Consider the following 18,045-nt stretch of genomic DNA (forward strand, 5'->3'; position numbering starts at 1 on the left):
CAACAAGGTTGTCTGATGGGCTTGGTTCAAAAGTCTTAATCTCTTACAGATCAACGTCTTGGTTTTATAAAAGTTCCTCACTGCCTTTCTCAGTTTGTTGTAAACCCTGATTACTTGGATAAGGAGAACTGTTGTTGTTGATGTTTTGGAATAGCCAATATATTCGAGTATTTTCACATAAAAGGCCTTTCTTTACCTTTTTTTTAAATAATACTTTGACAATATAATCTTAACTGATTGTTCCTCTAGTTGCTCTGAGGCTTTCAATCAAGATGGTTTCATCAATGAATGGAGTTTTCTGCGTCTAGGCAAATTAAGTGAAGCCCCTCTGCTGACGAAGACTGTCAGATGTTGTTAGAAGCTTGAGAAAAAGCTTGTATGGTCTTCATCAGCAGATGGTATTTGCTTAGTTTGCCCAGATGAAGGTTATGGCATTAAATGATGAATTCCATGTGGCTGAAAGCTTTTGGAAAAAGGTTTATTTTAAATGGCCCTTGAGTTAAGATTTTAACTTCAATAATTGCCTCAAATGTTTGTTTGATCATTATAAGACACCTATGTATGTGATGTAGACATGACCTCTAGTACAGCATCAACACAGGGCTGGTAATAGTTAAAGAAAACAGGAACTGCTTCAAGTAATTTCTCTTTGCTCTATAACACCGTCACAAAGGAGGTTATGTTTTTGTTTAGTTTGTCAGTTACTTAGCAGGATTACACAAAAGCTACTGGACAGATTACCTTTAAACATGTTGGAACTCTGAGGTATGGATCAGAAAAGGGCCTACTTAATTTTGATGCGGATCCAGGTTTTTTTTCACTTTTTCTCAAGAGTTTCCCACAGATTCCTTTCACTTTATGGTGATAATCTATGGCGTATGTATGAACACACGCAATCGATTTTCTGTGTGACCGCTTCAGGGTCAAGGACAAATTCTTGTGTGATAGAGTTCTAACTATGAGGTCAGACTCTCTACATAGATGGTAAAAACTTTATGGACGAAAGCGGTAGCATGCGTCAAATAGTGCTGTGGATGGATCATTATGAGAAGAGTAAATAACTTTTTTCGGTTCATCGTTTAACTGGGAAACTCCCAATCTAGATAATTAAATGGAAACACTGTTTTTACAAGGCGAAAAGATTCAAACGCAGTCAAAAAGTTTAAAGACAAATATGTAATTTTTTAATATTTATTCAGGTTTAAATGATTAGTATTCAAAAAGAGAAGCATAAATGGTAAAAATGACAAGACTTGTCCTTTTTGTGTGTTTGATTTTTTTGTTAAATATACACAAAATAAATAAATTTAAAGGAAACCCATGATAGCGTTAGACTTGCTGCTGTGGTGGTGCTTTCTTGACTCAATCCTCTCAGCTCTGCCATTTCCTTCTTCCCCTCCATTCTTGTCTTTTCTCCTCCTTTTCACTCACTCAGTTCTCGATCAATACTTCCTCTTCTTTCCTCTTTCTTCTCCTCTCTTGCATCTTTGCCTCCTGTCATTTCATTTTCGTCTCTTGCCAGTCAAGCGCTTCACATATACACAAATCTAGAAATGTGAGTTACTAAATCACATTTTGGCACAGAAGTCGGTTTCTTTTCATATTTTCTACTGTGCCTATGTACTTTATAACTTAAAACAGAAAATAATATATACATTGTATACCAATATATTTTATTTCTTTCTTTAAAAATAGAAATGTCTTTATCCAACACAGATAAATGTCTCTAGGTTTCCATTCTTTTCCTCCTCAGTGCATCATTAAGATCCCGTTCAGATCTGTCCAATAAAGCCACCACTATAACTCCAGATAAGTCCAGTACCCTACAGTCTGAGTTCTCCAACGTTCAATCACCGTGGTTGTACCACGATGGGCAGGAAGTGAGTGGCTGTGTTTTTCCTCCGCGTCTTCCTCCCCTTCATTGGTTTTCCATTTGCGTTCAATCCCACAAACATGTGCTTCTTCTTGTTGCGCCACTCTGCCGATGCATAGGTGTTGTACTTGTTCTCCTCAATGCGTTCAGTCAGACGACAGTCCGGACCAAAGTCCCTCTGTGGAGGAGAAACACGGGAGACGTGAAAATCAAAGTAGAGAAACTAAAGACAACAGATCTGTCTGGAATGGCTACTGCCAAATATTTATCAGACAGTGTTTGTAAAAACACATGATCTGTTTTGAAAACAGGAGGCTTAGTTACATTTGTGGCTTCTTATTTGTTAAACATCACATTAACAGTTTGGTTCACTGAAATGAAAGTGATAAACTTTGTTTCTGTAATGGAGCCGCAGTGTTATTTTCTTTTCCTATATCCTAGCGTTTGATGGGTTCTTCTTTATCTTTACATTTCTCATTAACACTGTCTCAAATTCACCAAGAAATTGATTATATGCTGGAAAGTAAGATATTTTTCATACTCGCTAATGTTTATTTTATTGTTGTTCATCTTGTCATACAACGACAGTATCCTGTTGATATTTTACTTTGTGACATAAGGGATCAACATATGGCCCAGACATTGCTTAAGACCAATATCAAATGTGATGAATGGAACAGGGCCAGAGAGGTTACAATGAGATGTGGTGTTTTCAGGCTCGATGCCAACAAAGAGCATCATGACACCATGTTTGTGAGCTTTACCACAGTGACCACCCACTGGTTAGTGAAGAGAAAATGATCCGAGAGTCAGTTCACTCGAAGCTGCAGTGGTGCTTAAGGCGAATGTCGTATAAACAGCGAGTTAACTATATGCAGTTGATATTCATAAGTAAAATTGTACTTTTCCTGCTCACTCGCACACACACTCGCACACACACATGCACATTATAAGTCTCTCTCTCTCTTTCTCTCTCTGGCCACAGCTGTTCAAATTGGTTCCAGAAGTAAAACTGAATGTTCCCGAAGCAAAATGAGAATATTTCACAGACGCTGTGCAGCTTTTTAACTAACTCTGGTGATCAGAAGACCAAACAACAAGTGGGAGCTGGCTGCCTTTCAATTAAAGTGTTGGTAAAGCAGATTAAATGATTCGAAAAAAATAAATGTATCATAAATTATATAGAATTATAGCAACAAATCATAATAATAAAATCCACAATCCAAGGGGCGTAATACCAACAGCATTACGGATATTAAAAAGTAAAACATCTTTAAATCTAATAGACTTTTAAAATACAATGTATATCCCAGATTACCTGGTGAATATCCTCCACTGTTATCTTTAGGAGTTTTGTACGAAGTGAATCGTGGTAAAAACCTAACAAATCCAGTTATAATCCTTTGTGTCACACATGTATTAATCTGGCGATATAATGAAACAATGATTTCATTTGATTACCACTGGATAAAGAAGTTACTGTGTAAACCCATCAGGTGAAATGGAGCGCCAGCCCTTCACCGCCGTGCTACTGTGGTTTGTGTTGCACTGGGCAGAAGACGTCATGGGAATTCAGTTTCAGGCCATGCAACAGAATGCCTCTTTTTCAACCGTGTGTCATTTCATCTGTGGTGTGGCCCCAGAGAGACATGCTGAAAGTTTGGGTCCTTTCAAAGCCAGGAAAAGAGGGGGGGGTAAAAAGGAGGGATGAGAGACTGAGCTGAAGAAAAGGAGGGAGAAAGAGAGTGATAGAAAAGGGATGAAACAAGGGCTGCTCTCCCCAGAGGGACTGAAGCAGAATAGGGAAACTGAAGGATTGTGTTTCCTGTTTCTGAATGGAGAGGGGAGGAAAGGTAGGTAGCAGAGAGGAGCGCTCACACTGACTAACTGCGGTTCCTATTTCTGGAATAGAGTCTTGCAGCCATTGTTTTAAAAAGCATTGAGGAGAAGCTGCAGAGTGAAAACTGTCCTTTGCAGGACTTTGAATCACTTCTATTGACAATACTGTCATATGAATTCAATAGTCATGTGAGTGTTCTTGTGAAAAGTAGAGGAGACCGTGGATGACCAAGTATCAGGTAGAAGAAGGCGACAGACTGTGACTTACCGCTCCGTATAGCAATCCCTTCTTGCTGATTGCCAGGTAGTGGTTACTGCTGAGGCCCCTGATGGCCACCACTCCCACATCAACTGACTTGATCTCCAAAATACCTGTTAAAGCAGGGGACAGAGAGAAAATACATCAGTAATGTTGTGAGGATCAGTTCCTCCAAAACATTTGCATTCATATGAGTTGTAGATTTCTTTCTGATCTGAGATTAGGGTCCAGTTTAGTGTTCAGAGAAATCATTTTCTTGTTCATCGTCTCATGACAATCCTGAAACAAACCCAAGGGAAGCACACAATCTTATCAAAAAGATTTCCTTAACCGTGCAGGAAAACCTTGGAATTTTATAATGTGCAAAGACTTATCATGGGATATGAAGTTTTTAATTTGCATGCATCACAAAAAATTGCATTTCATAATTTTGCTACATGGCTTCAAACCCCTTAAATCCTGCTGCAGAAAACTTCACTTTCTCCCTCACAAGTGAGCTCCAGTCCTGTCTACCCCTTTTCTTCACTGTGCGACTGTCAGACCTCAGACTGGCCTCTTGCCCCCTGTTCATTTGCTGGTTGGCTTGTGGGCTGCATGCCCTGGGACCGAGGTGTAAGCCAGGAAAAAAAAACTCTCCGCTCTGTTTGTTTTTTCTGACCAGGGGAGCTGCAGGCAGGCACACGGACAGGACGGAGAGAGGCTTTTTGGCTGCCAGACTGGCAAGAGGTCAAGGCATCCGTATCAGTTTTCAAGCCTGAACCAATTACTGGTTTAAGCTGTGGTCGCCGGCTCTTTCTTCTCTCATCCTAAAGTCAGTTACACCAAGCCATAAAACTATCAGGGGTTTTGAGAGGATTAGCTAAAGGGGCCAGAGGGAAGTGGGGCCTGGTGGCAGGAATAGTCAAAAGGATAAAGTGAGAAGAGGAGACCGTTTACACAAGAGTATCGCTTGAGCTTTTCTTAGACAGTTTCCTATTGGAGTAATGAGGAATGGACAACTTTAAAAACCACAAACCCATAGACATAGAGTGGAAGGTTTACCAAGAATAACTGCAGGTGGACACAGCTCAGACACATGGATAAGATGTTATGGAAGAAACAGTGGATCTGGAAGAGCTTGGGAATTATAGATAAACAAGTGAACTAAAAGACCAAGCAAATGACCCTCACTTTATTCTTTAAGCTTCAATGTTCATATAAATCATACTTGCTTTTAGACAAGATGCCGTTTCTCTGCCCTCACTCCAACTCCCTCATCCTCAGATTTGCAGCCTTCTACAGCCCTGGTGTTATTTTTATGATGGTCAGAAGGAGTAAAGCTGTGAATCTCCATCCTGAACCTCTTTGCGCAGACATTGTTTCCCACTGCATTTAGACGTATATTTCCACTTTTGTGTCCAAGTGCTTCTTCTCATTTCTTTGCATGCTCAGTGAGAAATAGTTTAGCATTTGATTAAAAACATATAAAAGCACTTGTAATTATCTTAATGTTTTGCAGTGACAAACAATGTTGCATCTTGAAAGTGTTGTGGTCTTTTTAAATTATCTTTTGCCTAGTTTCTTTTTGTTAATTGTAGTCATTGGCCGGAGACTACAGGCATTAATCATTCCCAACATTTCCCACATTTGGCTGATAAAAGCTGTCGCTGATCCTCCAAAATTCAAGGAGATTTCTGTAGCTCACAGTGCATCATGTTGGCTTGTTGTTGAGCGCATTACTCACAGAGGCATGTACCTCAGGGTAAAACTGATCAATCAGATTCCAAACGGTCCATCTCCCTGCACCACAGTCAACAGTTCTGAGCTGCGATTGGTCAAAATAAGATCGGTCTGTGCTGCGCTTGCGACCGGTCCACCTGTTCAAACCGTTTTCCCTCCTCCCGTTTGATGTGGTTTGTCAAAAACCAAAAGCGCAAGGCTCTTTTATGGCCCCTTTACCAGTTACAAGAAGCAGCCTGTCTGCCTGCCAGTTAAAAGGCCAGGCTGCAACAAAAGGCTTAGATTGCGGCAACAGAGTTTATGGCAAATGGGATGGAGAGAAACAGCAGCCTGCTTTGTGTCACTGCTGACACACACACGTCAGGACGCAGATGTAGACATGTACACACATACAAACAGTTGAGTCTCTGGTTCTTGGCCTTAATTGCAATTTTAACTTTTTAAAACTACTTTTAAATCCAACAATTCTCCTTGTCAACATTTGAGGTTACATATTTGTAGAATACTCTTTTTTTTTTTTTTTCTTCATGCGGCGCCCTGGATATGAATTTATGTTTGCACGTGCAAAGAAAAAACTTTTATGACGCAACACTGAAAGCACAGACGGCACACGGTCCATTTAATGTAAAAGGCATGGACATTTTCTGATATCAACATATTTTAGGAAACTACCAGGGACGAACACCTGCGTGTAACAACTCAGTAACTTTGGTGAAAACGAGCCAAAAGAGTATTTTTCCATTTAAACCCAAACCAGAGCACTGACAGAGTTCATATAAACACAGTCTGGCCTCCCAACTGTAAGAAACTGTTAATTAACCACTTCATAAAGACCACTATGTTGTTTACTGGGTTCGTTATGGAACTCCACTGGGACTCGTATCCGTAATGTACATGGAAATCTGCCATCAGAGTGCATTTCAACTCAGAAATACTACATTTTATGATCTACAGCTTTTATGGATCATAGTGATGGTTTTATTGGATGATAGTGTTGTGGTGGTTGATGTAGTTTATGCTCCTCATCTATTGTTTGTCTGATTATGTCAACCAAAATGAACCACTACAAACCACAGGAGACTATGTTCACTGTGATTATTGGTTTGAAGTATTTTAAACAGGAACAAGAACAGATATACAAGAAGGAAGGTCCTGGGCCTAGTGAGAAGGAAACCATGCTAGTTCACTATTTGTGTTTTTACTTTTTTTGGTATAAGCCGCCATTGTATGTCTCTCAAAGTGTAACAAACACAAGTTGATATTAAAACCAATGGTCAGTTTGGAGGCAAATGGAGACGATGAGAAATAGACGATGGCTTCGTTAACTAAATAATCTTCCCAACTACTTCACGCAGTGGTTCACACATTCACATGCATCTACGTTAAAATAAGTTCACAGACACGCACACACACAGAGGACGTAGACAGCCCCTCCCGTCATCCCCCAGCTAACCCCATTGGAAACACGGTCCGTGAGACTCCAGCTGAACCTAAAGGTTAAAAGAGGTTGTGAAAATGTTTCCACTGTTTATCCGGGGGCTTTTTTGAAGATTATACTGCGGTTGTTCACATCGTGACCTTGACGAGGTGACCAGCTGTGAGTGGGTCTACTGTTGGCCTGCAGAGCCGCTGAGGTCTTGCGCTGCATTGTGTAATATTGTCACTTGTGGACAAGCTTGTGTCATGAACTCCTGTTCCTCAGTGATATGGTTTATGGTTCTTTTATTCTTCGTCCCTAGCGAAAATATTTGGACGCGCCCTCGAATTTCCTGTGTTTTTTTTTGTGTGACCAATTCTCTTTCTTTTTAATGTGAAAAATGAATGCGACATTCAAGAGGTAAAATTCATAAAGCACAACTAGCCCCGTTATGTATTGTTTTAAAGATTTAAGGTCTGATTTGCATCGGTTGAGGTCTGAACATGAAGATCAGTTTTCTTTTTGAAACTGTAGCAACAGAGTGACTGACGACATGTTGAATTCACTGTGACATGAGAGTTTACGTGCACGCAACAGCCGAAATTCATTCCAGTAAACTTATCGATAAATATATAAAAGATACAAAAGAAGAATACAGGAATTCAATTAAATCAAACCAATATATTAAATCAGATATGAAGTGAAAATATTAAACTCTACTATTCGACCAAACAAAGCACAATGACCCAACGCATGGAAAAAGTCATTCAAGATCAAACAAGTGTTCTTGGCTGCTGCGTTTAAGACCACTTGTGGTTTTGAAATGATCAAGTTATTTCCTATACATTTGGTTTTGTATTTGAGTTTGGTTGAATATTTCCGGCCCCTTATTAAAACTGAGAGAGAACAAACACTTGTTGCTTGTCCAGTGGCCACTGCTGGTGAAGGTATTGGGTTGGAGTAGAAACTGCTGTATATCATGTGTTCTGAGGAGCGTTGAGGTATCGGTTCAGACTTGATGTGGTGGACAACAGTATCATCCTGTGTTAGGTTGCCACATCATAGCCGATGTGGACGACTGAAGCTGAGAAAACACAGGCCTGTTTCTGATTTTAACACAGTCAAAACATTTTCACAAAAGCAATTTATTGGTAAAGTAATTTATCTTTACAAAATTTATTTTGTATTTATTACATTTTGGGGTTTATAATTTATATCAAGTAGATAAAGGAGTGTTTTTGTTCGCTTCATTGACTGGTTTCCTTCTCAAGTTTATTTTCCATTTATATTTGACATGTACTCACAGTGATATTTAGCTTATTCTTGCCCCCATAATGGTTTTATTTCCTCTCCTGACAGGAGCACTCACATCACCGTCTCCCCTTAGAAATAGCCATAACCGCAGTGTTCAGGCTGTGTGCTATTTCGGAGCTGGCTGGAGGTTCCTTAAGAAAAACAAGCCCAGAATATTCTGGATTCAAACAAAACAGATCACCTGAGTGTTTTAAATACCGGAGGTCTAGCCGACAGATAGCGCTAAGTTTCGTCTGCGTGGCTCATCATTTCGGTCCGCATAATTTAAGCTCACTTTTCTTCGCGCAGCGAGACCGCAGCGGGTTATGTCACATGCTTTTCTGAGCAGCTGGGAGGAGGCCGACAGAAATTCAGTGATTTGACCGAAAGGAGAGAAAAAAGAGGAGAAACAAAACATAACCACCTGAGATATTGTGATTACACAGTTGACTTTGTAACAGGATAAAGTGGCAAAGCTGCCAGTTTCTGTCAAAACATTTCACAGGCCTGACACGGCGGGAGCTCTGTTTGCAGTCAAAGTGCTGTGACGGTTGTCTGCAGTTTACACATTTTTCATTTACTCCTCAGCTGCCAGTGCGATGTTTCCCAACTGTTGTGGTCTGCATTGTTGGCTCTGGACTTCCATCTTGTTATCTTACACCACAAATAGTATGCACAGACGAGCATAAATATTATTCAGATTGTCTCATCCAGCTTTCTGTGTAAAGCTATTTTCTCTTCTCACATGTGCATTATGTACGTACACACTCACACACACACACACACACACACACACACACACAGAGTGAGAGTAATTAGCTGGAATTCCTGCCTTCTCTGTTCAAATGGCCAGACTGGCCCATGTGCCTCTCTGAACTCTGCTCTGAGCTCTCAGCTTTACCTTTGATGACTCCATTAAGAGCCTCACTTTCGTGTGTGTGTGTGTAGCAGGGTTGGGGGTGAGTGAGAGAGTATAGGAGGGGAGCAGGAACATGAGGTGTGTGTGTGTGTGTGTGTGTGTGTGTGTGTCTATTTGGTAGGGGGCTTTTCTTGAAGCACATGGTGTCTATATGGCAGCAGCCCTGGATGTTATCTTTCACAGATGCTATTCTTCACCTCCTGCTGTTTTACTGGCCATGAATTCTGCCTGTTCACATGCACCAGGCTAACACCAAAATGACACTTTCAGTATTAGGCTTCCATTGCACTGCACAGCACAGTTACTGGTCAAGAAAAACTTCCTTCAGGGCTGGATGTTTTTAGTTTGAGAAAATAACTTTGCAGCTATGATTAATTGGTCTTATTAAAAAAATAAATAAGAAAAAATTGTGCGCAATGCTTGTTGCAGCAATACATCTTAATTTGTCATCACAAAGTTGTTTTCTTTTCTTCTGCAAGAGGTCACTGTCAAGCTCAATTTACAGTGTGAAGTTTGTGTGATGGCTTTACAAAGAGAAACGAGTAAAGTGAATAAACTTTAGAATATTTAAGTTCAACATATTACATTTTTTATTACAAATTTTCTAGATCATCCTCTGACATGATGCAGCTTCACATCAGAGGCCATCGAGATGAGTTTCATTCTTATGCGACAAATACCACTATTTCCACTTAACTTTTCTTTCACTTTTCCTTCAATGTTTACTCCAAAGTGAACATTGCTGTGATTCAGTTTTGCACTTCACTGTGGGATGTGATGACTTGTTATTTAGACAGCAACAAACGGCTGGATTACTGGGAGGACATCTCTGAGATGAGCCAGGGACTGAGCTGGATTTGTGCAACATGTTTGTATTAACAAAGATGATACTTCTCCATATTAAAGATATGAACTCTGCTTCCAGATATTTCATGGGAAAGATGATTTGCACTAAAGCTTGATAGTTGTTTGGAAAGCAGAGATATTAGACTGAGACGTATGTCAGAGTATCACTTGGGAGGTGTATGATTGTACTAAGGAAGAATTCTCCACATAACACAAACAATGAAAAAAGCTGTCCATCAAAGTAAAAATATCTGAGTTAAGATTGTGGACAGTAAGCGACTCTTTGTTTGGAGACATTTTCTCTTCAGAGAGCTGGAAAGCTCCAATGAAGCAGAGGACATTACAGAAACATGATTTGCTGCTGATAGACTTTTGTTTAAGGTGGTGCCGGACTGGTGGGGCTTTTGGCCACGCTACCTCCGTCTGCCTACAGAAATCTGGCTCCCATTTCAGTCATGTTGTAGCTGACACATTAATGGACAGGGGAGTGAATTGATGGGGAAAATATTGGACTGCAGTGTCAAGAAATATGTAAACAGCGAAGGAAAAATGAGATGGATCCCGTCATTGTCCTCAGTGACGCCTGGAAAACGCAAAGAGTTTTAAACAGCAATGAAAAAAATATCTTGATGGAAAACAGTGTTGTTCTGCTCTGCATGCGAGCACTTTCAAAACATTATTATACACTACTTTAAATGACCCTGTGTGGGAAGTGATGGGGTCAAAGGCACTTGTACATCTGAACCTCAAGACCTTCACACTCACTGCTGCATGTGAAACATGGAAAATGGTGCTGACGAGGGAGGACAGGGAAAGGAAGGAGTTTTATAATATGTTTTTGATAATCTACATGATGCAATGTCATGCTGTAACTGTAAAACATCTTGGCGACATTTAAAACGGCAACAAACTGAAGATTCACTAGAAAGTTTGGTTACGTCAATGCATTTTAGTGTCAAACAAATCCATGTGGAGACTTTTGACGACTATTTCAACTAGAAATGGATGTTGTGCAAAATGTGAGGGTTGTCTTTTTATTACTGAAGTTATTGAGTGATATGCCAGAGAATGTATTGCATAACAACTCAAGTCAGTGCCTTTGAAAATTTCAAGAGTTTTAGATTAGGTCTATTTTTATTGTTGTAAAATGGTTCAGAGTGTAACCAACACCTCATCAAATGAAGGTGCAGTCTGTTCTTTCTTGGCCTGATGTCTGGGACTCACATTAAGTGTTTAGTCCCAAATAAGTATTTCAGACTCAAGGCATCAAAGATTGTGTAATAACTTTTTGTAAAGTGCGATTAAACTAGTACCAGTAAATACCAAGAAATCGCTTGGTTAATCCATATTTCTTTAAAAGTTTGCTCTAAATTATCAATGTTCATAGTCAGTCTGTCTTACATACAGTAAAATCAGATTTCTCTTATGCAAGATAATCAATATTATGTAATTTTGTTTCTCCAGGTCACAGCCAGTATTTGCTCAGTAGATTCCAGTAAGAAGGAGTCATGAATGAGAACTGACATGATTTGATCCAGACTCCTGCTGCAGTTTATTAACAGAGCATCACTATGGGGAAGGGTTGTACGTAACCAAAGGTATTTGATCTGAATTCGTCAGTGTTGCTCATCCTTATAGTCAGATAACAACCTGGAAATCTGATACTACTTCCTGTTTCTTCAGCAATAAGCAAAATCGATGTTAGAGGGAAGCTCACAAGATATCAAATAGAGGCGGGAGCGTGTAGGCAGTGTATGTTTATCGTGTTTACTCTGCAGCTGAATGAGATTGTTGATGTGAAACTTGGCTCTGGCAGCTTAAGGAGCTCTCGATGAGGTGCTCAGTTTTTCCTGAACAAGCTTGTGCAGTGACATTTGCAGAGCACGTTTATTTACGGCCGTTGGAGAAGGGGGAGTCCATGAAGATGTCAGAGTAACTTTGAATGAAAAGCAATGCTGACACTAACCTCTGGTGCATCCAATACCTCCTCATAACTCTCTTTTATGGGCCACACTGTTACCTTTTCCCACGAGAACTCTAAACATGCTCATCAAGAAAGAAAAACACCGGAAGGTACCACAAGAGAGGGGGAAAAACGGTGTAGATGGGAATAATTCAAAGGAGATAAATTGAAGGAAAACTTTTTATTTTGTTTTAAACTTGCTGAGTCATTGGAGGATTATGGCTGCAGAGGAGAAAGATAAAGATTTACATGCATTTAAAACAACAGATGTAAGTATTTTTCCCCCCATTTTGTCATTTGGATTGTAACTAAATTACAAAGTAGAAGAATCTGCAAATGGAATTAAATAATAGTCTTCTAGCACAAATAAAAAAAAAATTCGTACATGTAGTAGAATCAATTGCATTTTATCGAAATATCTTATTTTGTCTTTTTTCAAGATGCTGAGTGACGCTATTTGATCCAGACAGATTAGTTTTAGAATGAGATTGAAACTGTCTCACTGAATTTGTAGATTTATTTCTTTTGTAGGAGAAAATAAAGACCTTCAGGAATCAATAACAGTTAGAAATTCTTGTTAAAATGGAGAATTTCTTCTGTAAAAGAACATGTTTCCTCCTCAGTGAAAATACAACTGTACTGTATTAGACTAGCACACTATGTTACTCTGAAGTAAACAGTAAAGAATTTTCCAAATTTGTATCCCCTGACCGACATTACATAGCTAACAGCGGCTGCTGAGTAACCAAGGAGCTAAAAGTGATGCACTGTGTAAGGTGTTGACCTTTCCATTAACAAAGCTTCCTGACTTGGGTCAATAGGTAGAGGTCAAACCAGAGGGGGTAGACATGTGTATTTAGCCCGGACATGAAAAAGCTGCCCTAAATCAAAATAACGTCCCCTGTATTAGACTATCCATAAATTCTGGAGCGTGAGATTCATTCATGTCAGTGGGTAATGTGTCCACTGTGATTCATGTCAACAATAAGTATGTGTGGCAGATTTTACAGTCTGGGTGGCCACAGTGAGAATCAAAGCTCCGACTTAAGTAAAGTTGGCACCATTTAATAATAAATGAACTGTGGTCCAACTGTAAACACATGAACATTTTATTTGTGTGTTTGTAGACGTAGTGTAACAGTCTGTGGACAACGTGGATGTAAGAAAACAAGGACAGATCTGGCAGCAACGATAAAACCACGTGAAGGTTCACGCAGCAGGGTTACGAAGGATGAGGTGACATGGACAGACGGGCACTGATCACATGAACTCTAATAGACAAACCCTGACGCACACCGTTGAGCTCGCACTCACACCACCTTAACCCTGAGTGACGTATTGCCCCCAGCTTTGACAAGATGATTAGAAAGGCTCGGCTGCGGAGGAGAGCCTCGACCCCGGAGCTGCACCTAAAACTTCTTCATCACCTCTGACACCATCTAATGACACTCATTTGCAATCTGACCTCCTGAACATTACCAGACTACTAGACCATGACAACTGCACTAACAACTGCTCCCACACTTTATTTTTCCAGTTTAATGCTTTCCTTAAAGTAGGGGTCCATTTCTGACAATGAGCTCCGGGGTCAAATTCCTGATATGCAACATGCTAGTTGACTTTGACACATTGGTGCAATTGTAGCATCCTGTGTTATGAGGGTTAATTATGTGACTAAGTATGTTGCAGGCATTATCTTAAACATTTGTCTCTGATAAGCACATAAAGGCCAGAAACCTGCATCAAATTCCCAATAAGTCTGTGCAGCTTTGAAACATTTGTTTTAATTCACTAATAATCCTACACATAATGAACTTTCATAGTGTGTAGCATGAAAAGTACAATAAAAATGTCGATGCACACATTATATTGCCAGGCTCCTGAGCAGGGGCATGTGTAAAAACACTTGTCTAGTATGTCAAATACCACATCGTCGTTCTCAGTTAGGGGAGGAGAATTTAATTATGTTCTGAAGGGTACAATTTGTTCTCTGCAGATTTTAAAGCACATGCAAAGTATCAGAAGGTGGCGCATTAGCTAAGTGTACAAACTCCTGTACATTCAAAGTCCCTGCACAGATGCAATCACTATAGTGTGGCAGTGTGCACTCGCACACCATTTAATCATTATTTCCTCACAGCCAAAGCAGCACGTTTCCACCCATCGTCTGTTAATCTGAAACATGTTTTACATCTGCACTTGCTATCAGGTAGATCCAGGGTAAAGTCCTCATATTTAAAGTTTCTTCCTCTAGAGAGTTTCTACCCATTTCCCACAACAATCAAGACAAGAGCTGTTGAAATTGATGGATTGTGCCTCTAATGCCATGACCTGATGCCATTATAGTTGGTGACTGGTTGCACTCTAATGGTTGAACTCTTAATTTGTATGTGTGTAAAAGTGTGTGTGCATGTTTCTGTGTGTGTTTGTGTCAGAGGACTGCAGGCAAGGGGAGGGAGGAAGAGACGCTAATTGAAATTCCTTCAGCCATGTCTGGCAGAGCCTTGGTGTCTGAGTGGCACATACGCACACATGCACACGCACACACATATTCACACTGGCCCTGGCCCTAATAAAAGTGTGCTTTGCCATATGGAGGCCATGTGCAAGACTGGCCTCTCTGTGCTCAAGCGTGTGTGCGCGAGTGTGTGAGCGCTCAGCAGGAGAGATTTGTACAGCACCACAGACCCACAGACACATGCATTCAAACCTACGACATGTGTATGAAGGTGTGCGAGTGATAAAGATCTTCATATGCGGTTTGACTCTCAGAGACGCATGCATGACATGCTGTTACAGATTCTCACACACGCAGTGGGCGTAATGCAGCGCTGGCCTGTTGTATTCATCTTAAAGAGATTAGTTTGTGTGCTGGATGTCACCCATTTGATTCTGTGAACTGGCAGGGAAACTCTGGGCAGGTAAATGTGGGAGTACTGTTCTGCTCTCCCTCAGCAACTACTGTCAATGTGGCCTCGGGGCGAAGCAACTATTCTGAGCTGCTTTGAGACCAGAAGACTGTGGTAGCCCTGGAGAACTTCCAGATGTGTTTAACTAGAAGATAAAGATGTGGACTTCAGAATGAACATCTGATTTTCTGTTCTGGATCAGTCATAAATGATTATAATGGCCCTTAAAAGTTCTTAAAACTATTTTAATTTGCTAGTGTACAGATGTGTTGAAGTTTGCATGCAATCATACAACCAGCATCGTGGTGCAGTTCAGTTTCAAACCAGCGCATATGTCACAATTATGTTCATTAAAAATGTAAGTTAGAAAATATTCTGCAAAATGCGTACATTCTGCATTCATCCAGTCATTTTCTTTTAAGAGTTAACATATTTCAAGAGCTGTGTGTGACTGTAACTGTGTGTGAATGTGAGGCTGAGTGATGCTGACATAAGAGCGTGTGTGCTAAGTGACCCTTCTCAGGTTAAATAGAAGTTAAAATCATACTTCAAAAGCCGCAAAATGCACAACCAGAAGAATGAGCAGGTTATTACTTTACATCTGAGTCAGTACAACCTCGTACTTAGCATATGCCCACTACTATTATAGCTGCGGCGTAATAGCAGCAATCAGTTAGTCTTCTTGTCATTCTCCCTGGGGGACTAGTGATAGTTGTGTTTCAGATATTTCCTCAAAGAGGAAGAACAGACTTTGGACAATTTCTAATTGGTTCCAGTGGATCATCTTTTATTTATCTGCTTGGCTTACTCATTCTGTTTTCTCTTCTCCTCTCTTTCCCAATCACCTACTGTCATGCTGTCTTTTCTTAAACTCTGTAGTCTGGCAAATATGCCTGCCTGTACACATGGTGAGGAGGCTGAGAAGCACGCAGCTCTGTTATTTGTTCTTTTGCCCAGTCACCTGTCTTCACATATAAACACAGTAGACCTAATGGGAGACAGCCAGTGCATCTTCTGCTGTATTGTTCTCATTGGCAGATTGTGGGCATAAGTGAAAGAATAGTTTCAAATCCTCAAAAGTTGCTGTTTAAAATTTAAAGTACAAATAAAGAACATTCAAGAGCAAGACAAATCTCACTTACTGTACGGATCGTCCTCGCTTTTGGTGCCATTAACCGTCCCTTTCCTGTCAATGCGAAGGAAGAATTTCTGGTAGGAGAACAGTTTCCTCTGCCGCACGTCTCCTTGTAGATGGTTGTAGCTGCTCCGCACGTGGCGTCCGACAACTGTCGCAGAGGACGATGATACATTGGTTGCCCGTGGCAACCTTGCAGAAGATGCATGCAGAGGAGCGGGTGATGAGGGAGGTGGCGGGTGAGGGATGAAGAGGTGAGGAGGAGTCCCTCCCGGTGCATTGTGGTTCCTGCCCGGGTTTGACCGTGATGATAAAGGAGACAGCGGTGAGGACGAGGAAGGTCCGAGCAGGAGCAGCAGGAGAAGGAAGGTAAGGGGGAGGAGGAGTGAAGGTCTGCAGCAGGGGCAGGAGGAGAACCAGGCGACCGGTGCACCTTGTGTCACTGTCCATCTACACATGGTAGTGGAGCTGGGAGAGCTGTGGAGGTGCACAGGGGCTGGGGCATGCTGAGCTGGGTGCAGGGAGAGGAAACAAGAGTGGGAGAAACTCCCCCGGCCCAGCGACTACACCTCCTCTGTCTGGGGACCCACAACCTCACCGACACTGTGGTGGAAAAGTGGTAGAACGTCTGGTTTGAAGATTGATCAGTGATTCACTTAAGCTGATGTAGAGTTGTCAGTAATGTTGGTCTTGGGTGCAGTTGGTGGTGGTGGGGAAGCCCTCAGTGTTGTGGCTGACTCTGCTGAAGTCCCCGGTGCTGTTTATTCCTCAGGATTGCGTCAACATCCATAACTCAGATCACCTCACAACAGAAACAACCGGGGCTTCTCTCCTTGTCCTCTTGCTGCTTCTGGCTCCTGGTCGCACAATCCCTCTTAAAATTCCCTTTTTTCTAAAGTTTCACTCTCACATCCAAAGACACTCAGAGTGAAAATATCAGTTCATTCATATATGCTATTAAAGATCTACTCCACACACATGTCCGTTCATCTACTTCAGTCCAGGGTGGATAACAAGAAGGCGGAGGAGGTCTGGGTATAAGATGCCAAAATGATGTCTAGTCAAAAAAAGAAAATAATTCTGCTTCTCATAAAAATGTTCAGAGAAATCCAGGCAAGAGGGGCCACAATAAAAAAAAAAGTCACAAAATCCAGATTTTCTTCTCTCTCTCTTCTGTCTCTTTGTGCCTCTTGTTTTGTCGGAGCTGGTTTGAAGTCACTTGAGTGTGTAACTGAGTCCGGGACCTCTCGTCTTTCTGCCCTCTCTTGTTGTGCGTCTGTCAGTGAGTGGAGCTCCCTGTCTCTCCTCTCTACCTCGGAGTTCTGAGCGCTGGAGCAGTGCGTTGCCTCTCTTCTTTCCTCCTGTGTGTGGCTTCCTCTCCTCTGGCCCCCCCTCTTTCCGTTGCCTCTCCCTCTCTCCTATCTCTATCAGCGGCGCTCTGCCTGGTTATCTGGAGTTTCTCTGAGGTTACTGAATCTTGTCTTTCCTTTCACCTTATTTATCTGCTGCAGTTCGCCAGATGTCATCTCTTAGTGTAATTGGATGTCTGTGAAAACCACTTGGCTTTGAAGAGTCGTGTGCGTGCATGTGTGTCTGCACATGTACGTATGTGTGTTTATGTGTGTGTGTGTGTGCAGGGAAGGGGGGGGGGTCTGTCCCACCCCCATTTTCTCTTTCCCTCCCTCTCCCTCGTTTCTCCGTCCCCTCCCCTTTCCAGACCAAGCCCCACCAGTTGAGCAGAGCAGGTCCAAAAGAAGGAAGAAAGTCTTTCCCTCTATCTCTCTTTTAGTTTGGTCCAGCCCTCTGACGTTTCGTGCTCTTGATTACAGCCGAGTGTTGTTTGAAATGATTTGAATTGGAGCCCAATGATTCT

The 18,045-nt window shown here is 41.3% G+C and overlaps 1 protein-coding gene across 1 annotated transcript; it reads right to left on the reverse strand.

Moving 5' to 3' along the window:
- Positions 1-1,201: 1,201 nt before the first annotated feature.
- On the reverse strand, positions 1,202-17,473 carry fgf10a (fibroblast growth factor 10a). The gene is made up of 3 exons (XM_062412321.1): positions 16,180-17,473; positions 3,981-4,084; positions 1,202-2,051 (listed from the first exon to the last, which is right to left on the reverse strand). Exons 1-3 carry the CDS (start codon positions 16,628-16,630, stop codon positions 1,851-1,853), a joined length of 756 nt encoding a protein of 251 aa, XP_062268305.1. The 5' UTR covers positions 16,631-17,473; the 3' UTR covers positions 1,202-1,850.
- Between the last annotated feature and the right edge of the window lie 572 nt (positions 17,474-18,045).

Source organism: Platichthys flesus, chromosome 19, assembly GCF_949316205.1.
Source record: "Platichthys flesus chromosome 19, fPlaFle2.1, whole genome shotgun sequence".
Classification (NCBI taxonomy): domain Eukaryota; kingdom Metazoa; phylum Chordata; class Actinopteri; order Pleuronectiformes; family Pleuronectidae; genus Platichthys; species Platichthys flesus.

Bases quoted from the DNA above. Each gene is read 5' to 3' on its own strand.
- fgf10a (XM_062412321.1), bottom strand. From the start codon at position 16,630: ATGTGTAGATGGACAGTGACACAAGGTGCACCGGTCGCCTGGTTCTCC. The intron at 4,085-16,179 runs GTAAGTGAGATT...CTGCTTTAACAG, and splicing joins AAGCGAGGACGATCCGTACA to GTATTTTGGAGATCAAGTCA. The intron at 2,052-3,980 runs GTAAGTCACAGT...TCTCCTCCACAG, and splicing joins AGGGATTGCTATACGGAGCG to AGGGACTTTGGTCCGGACTG.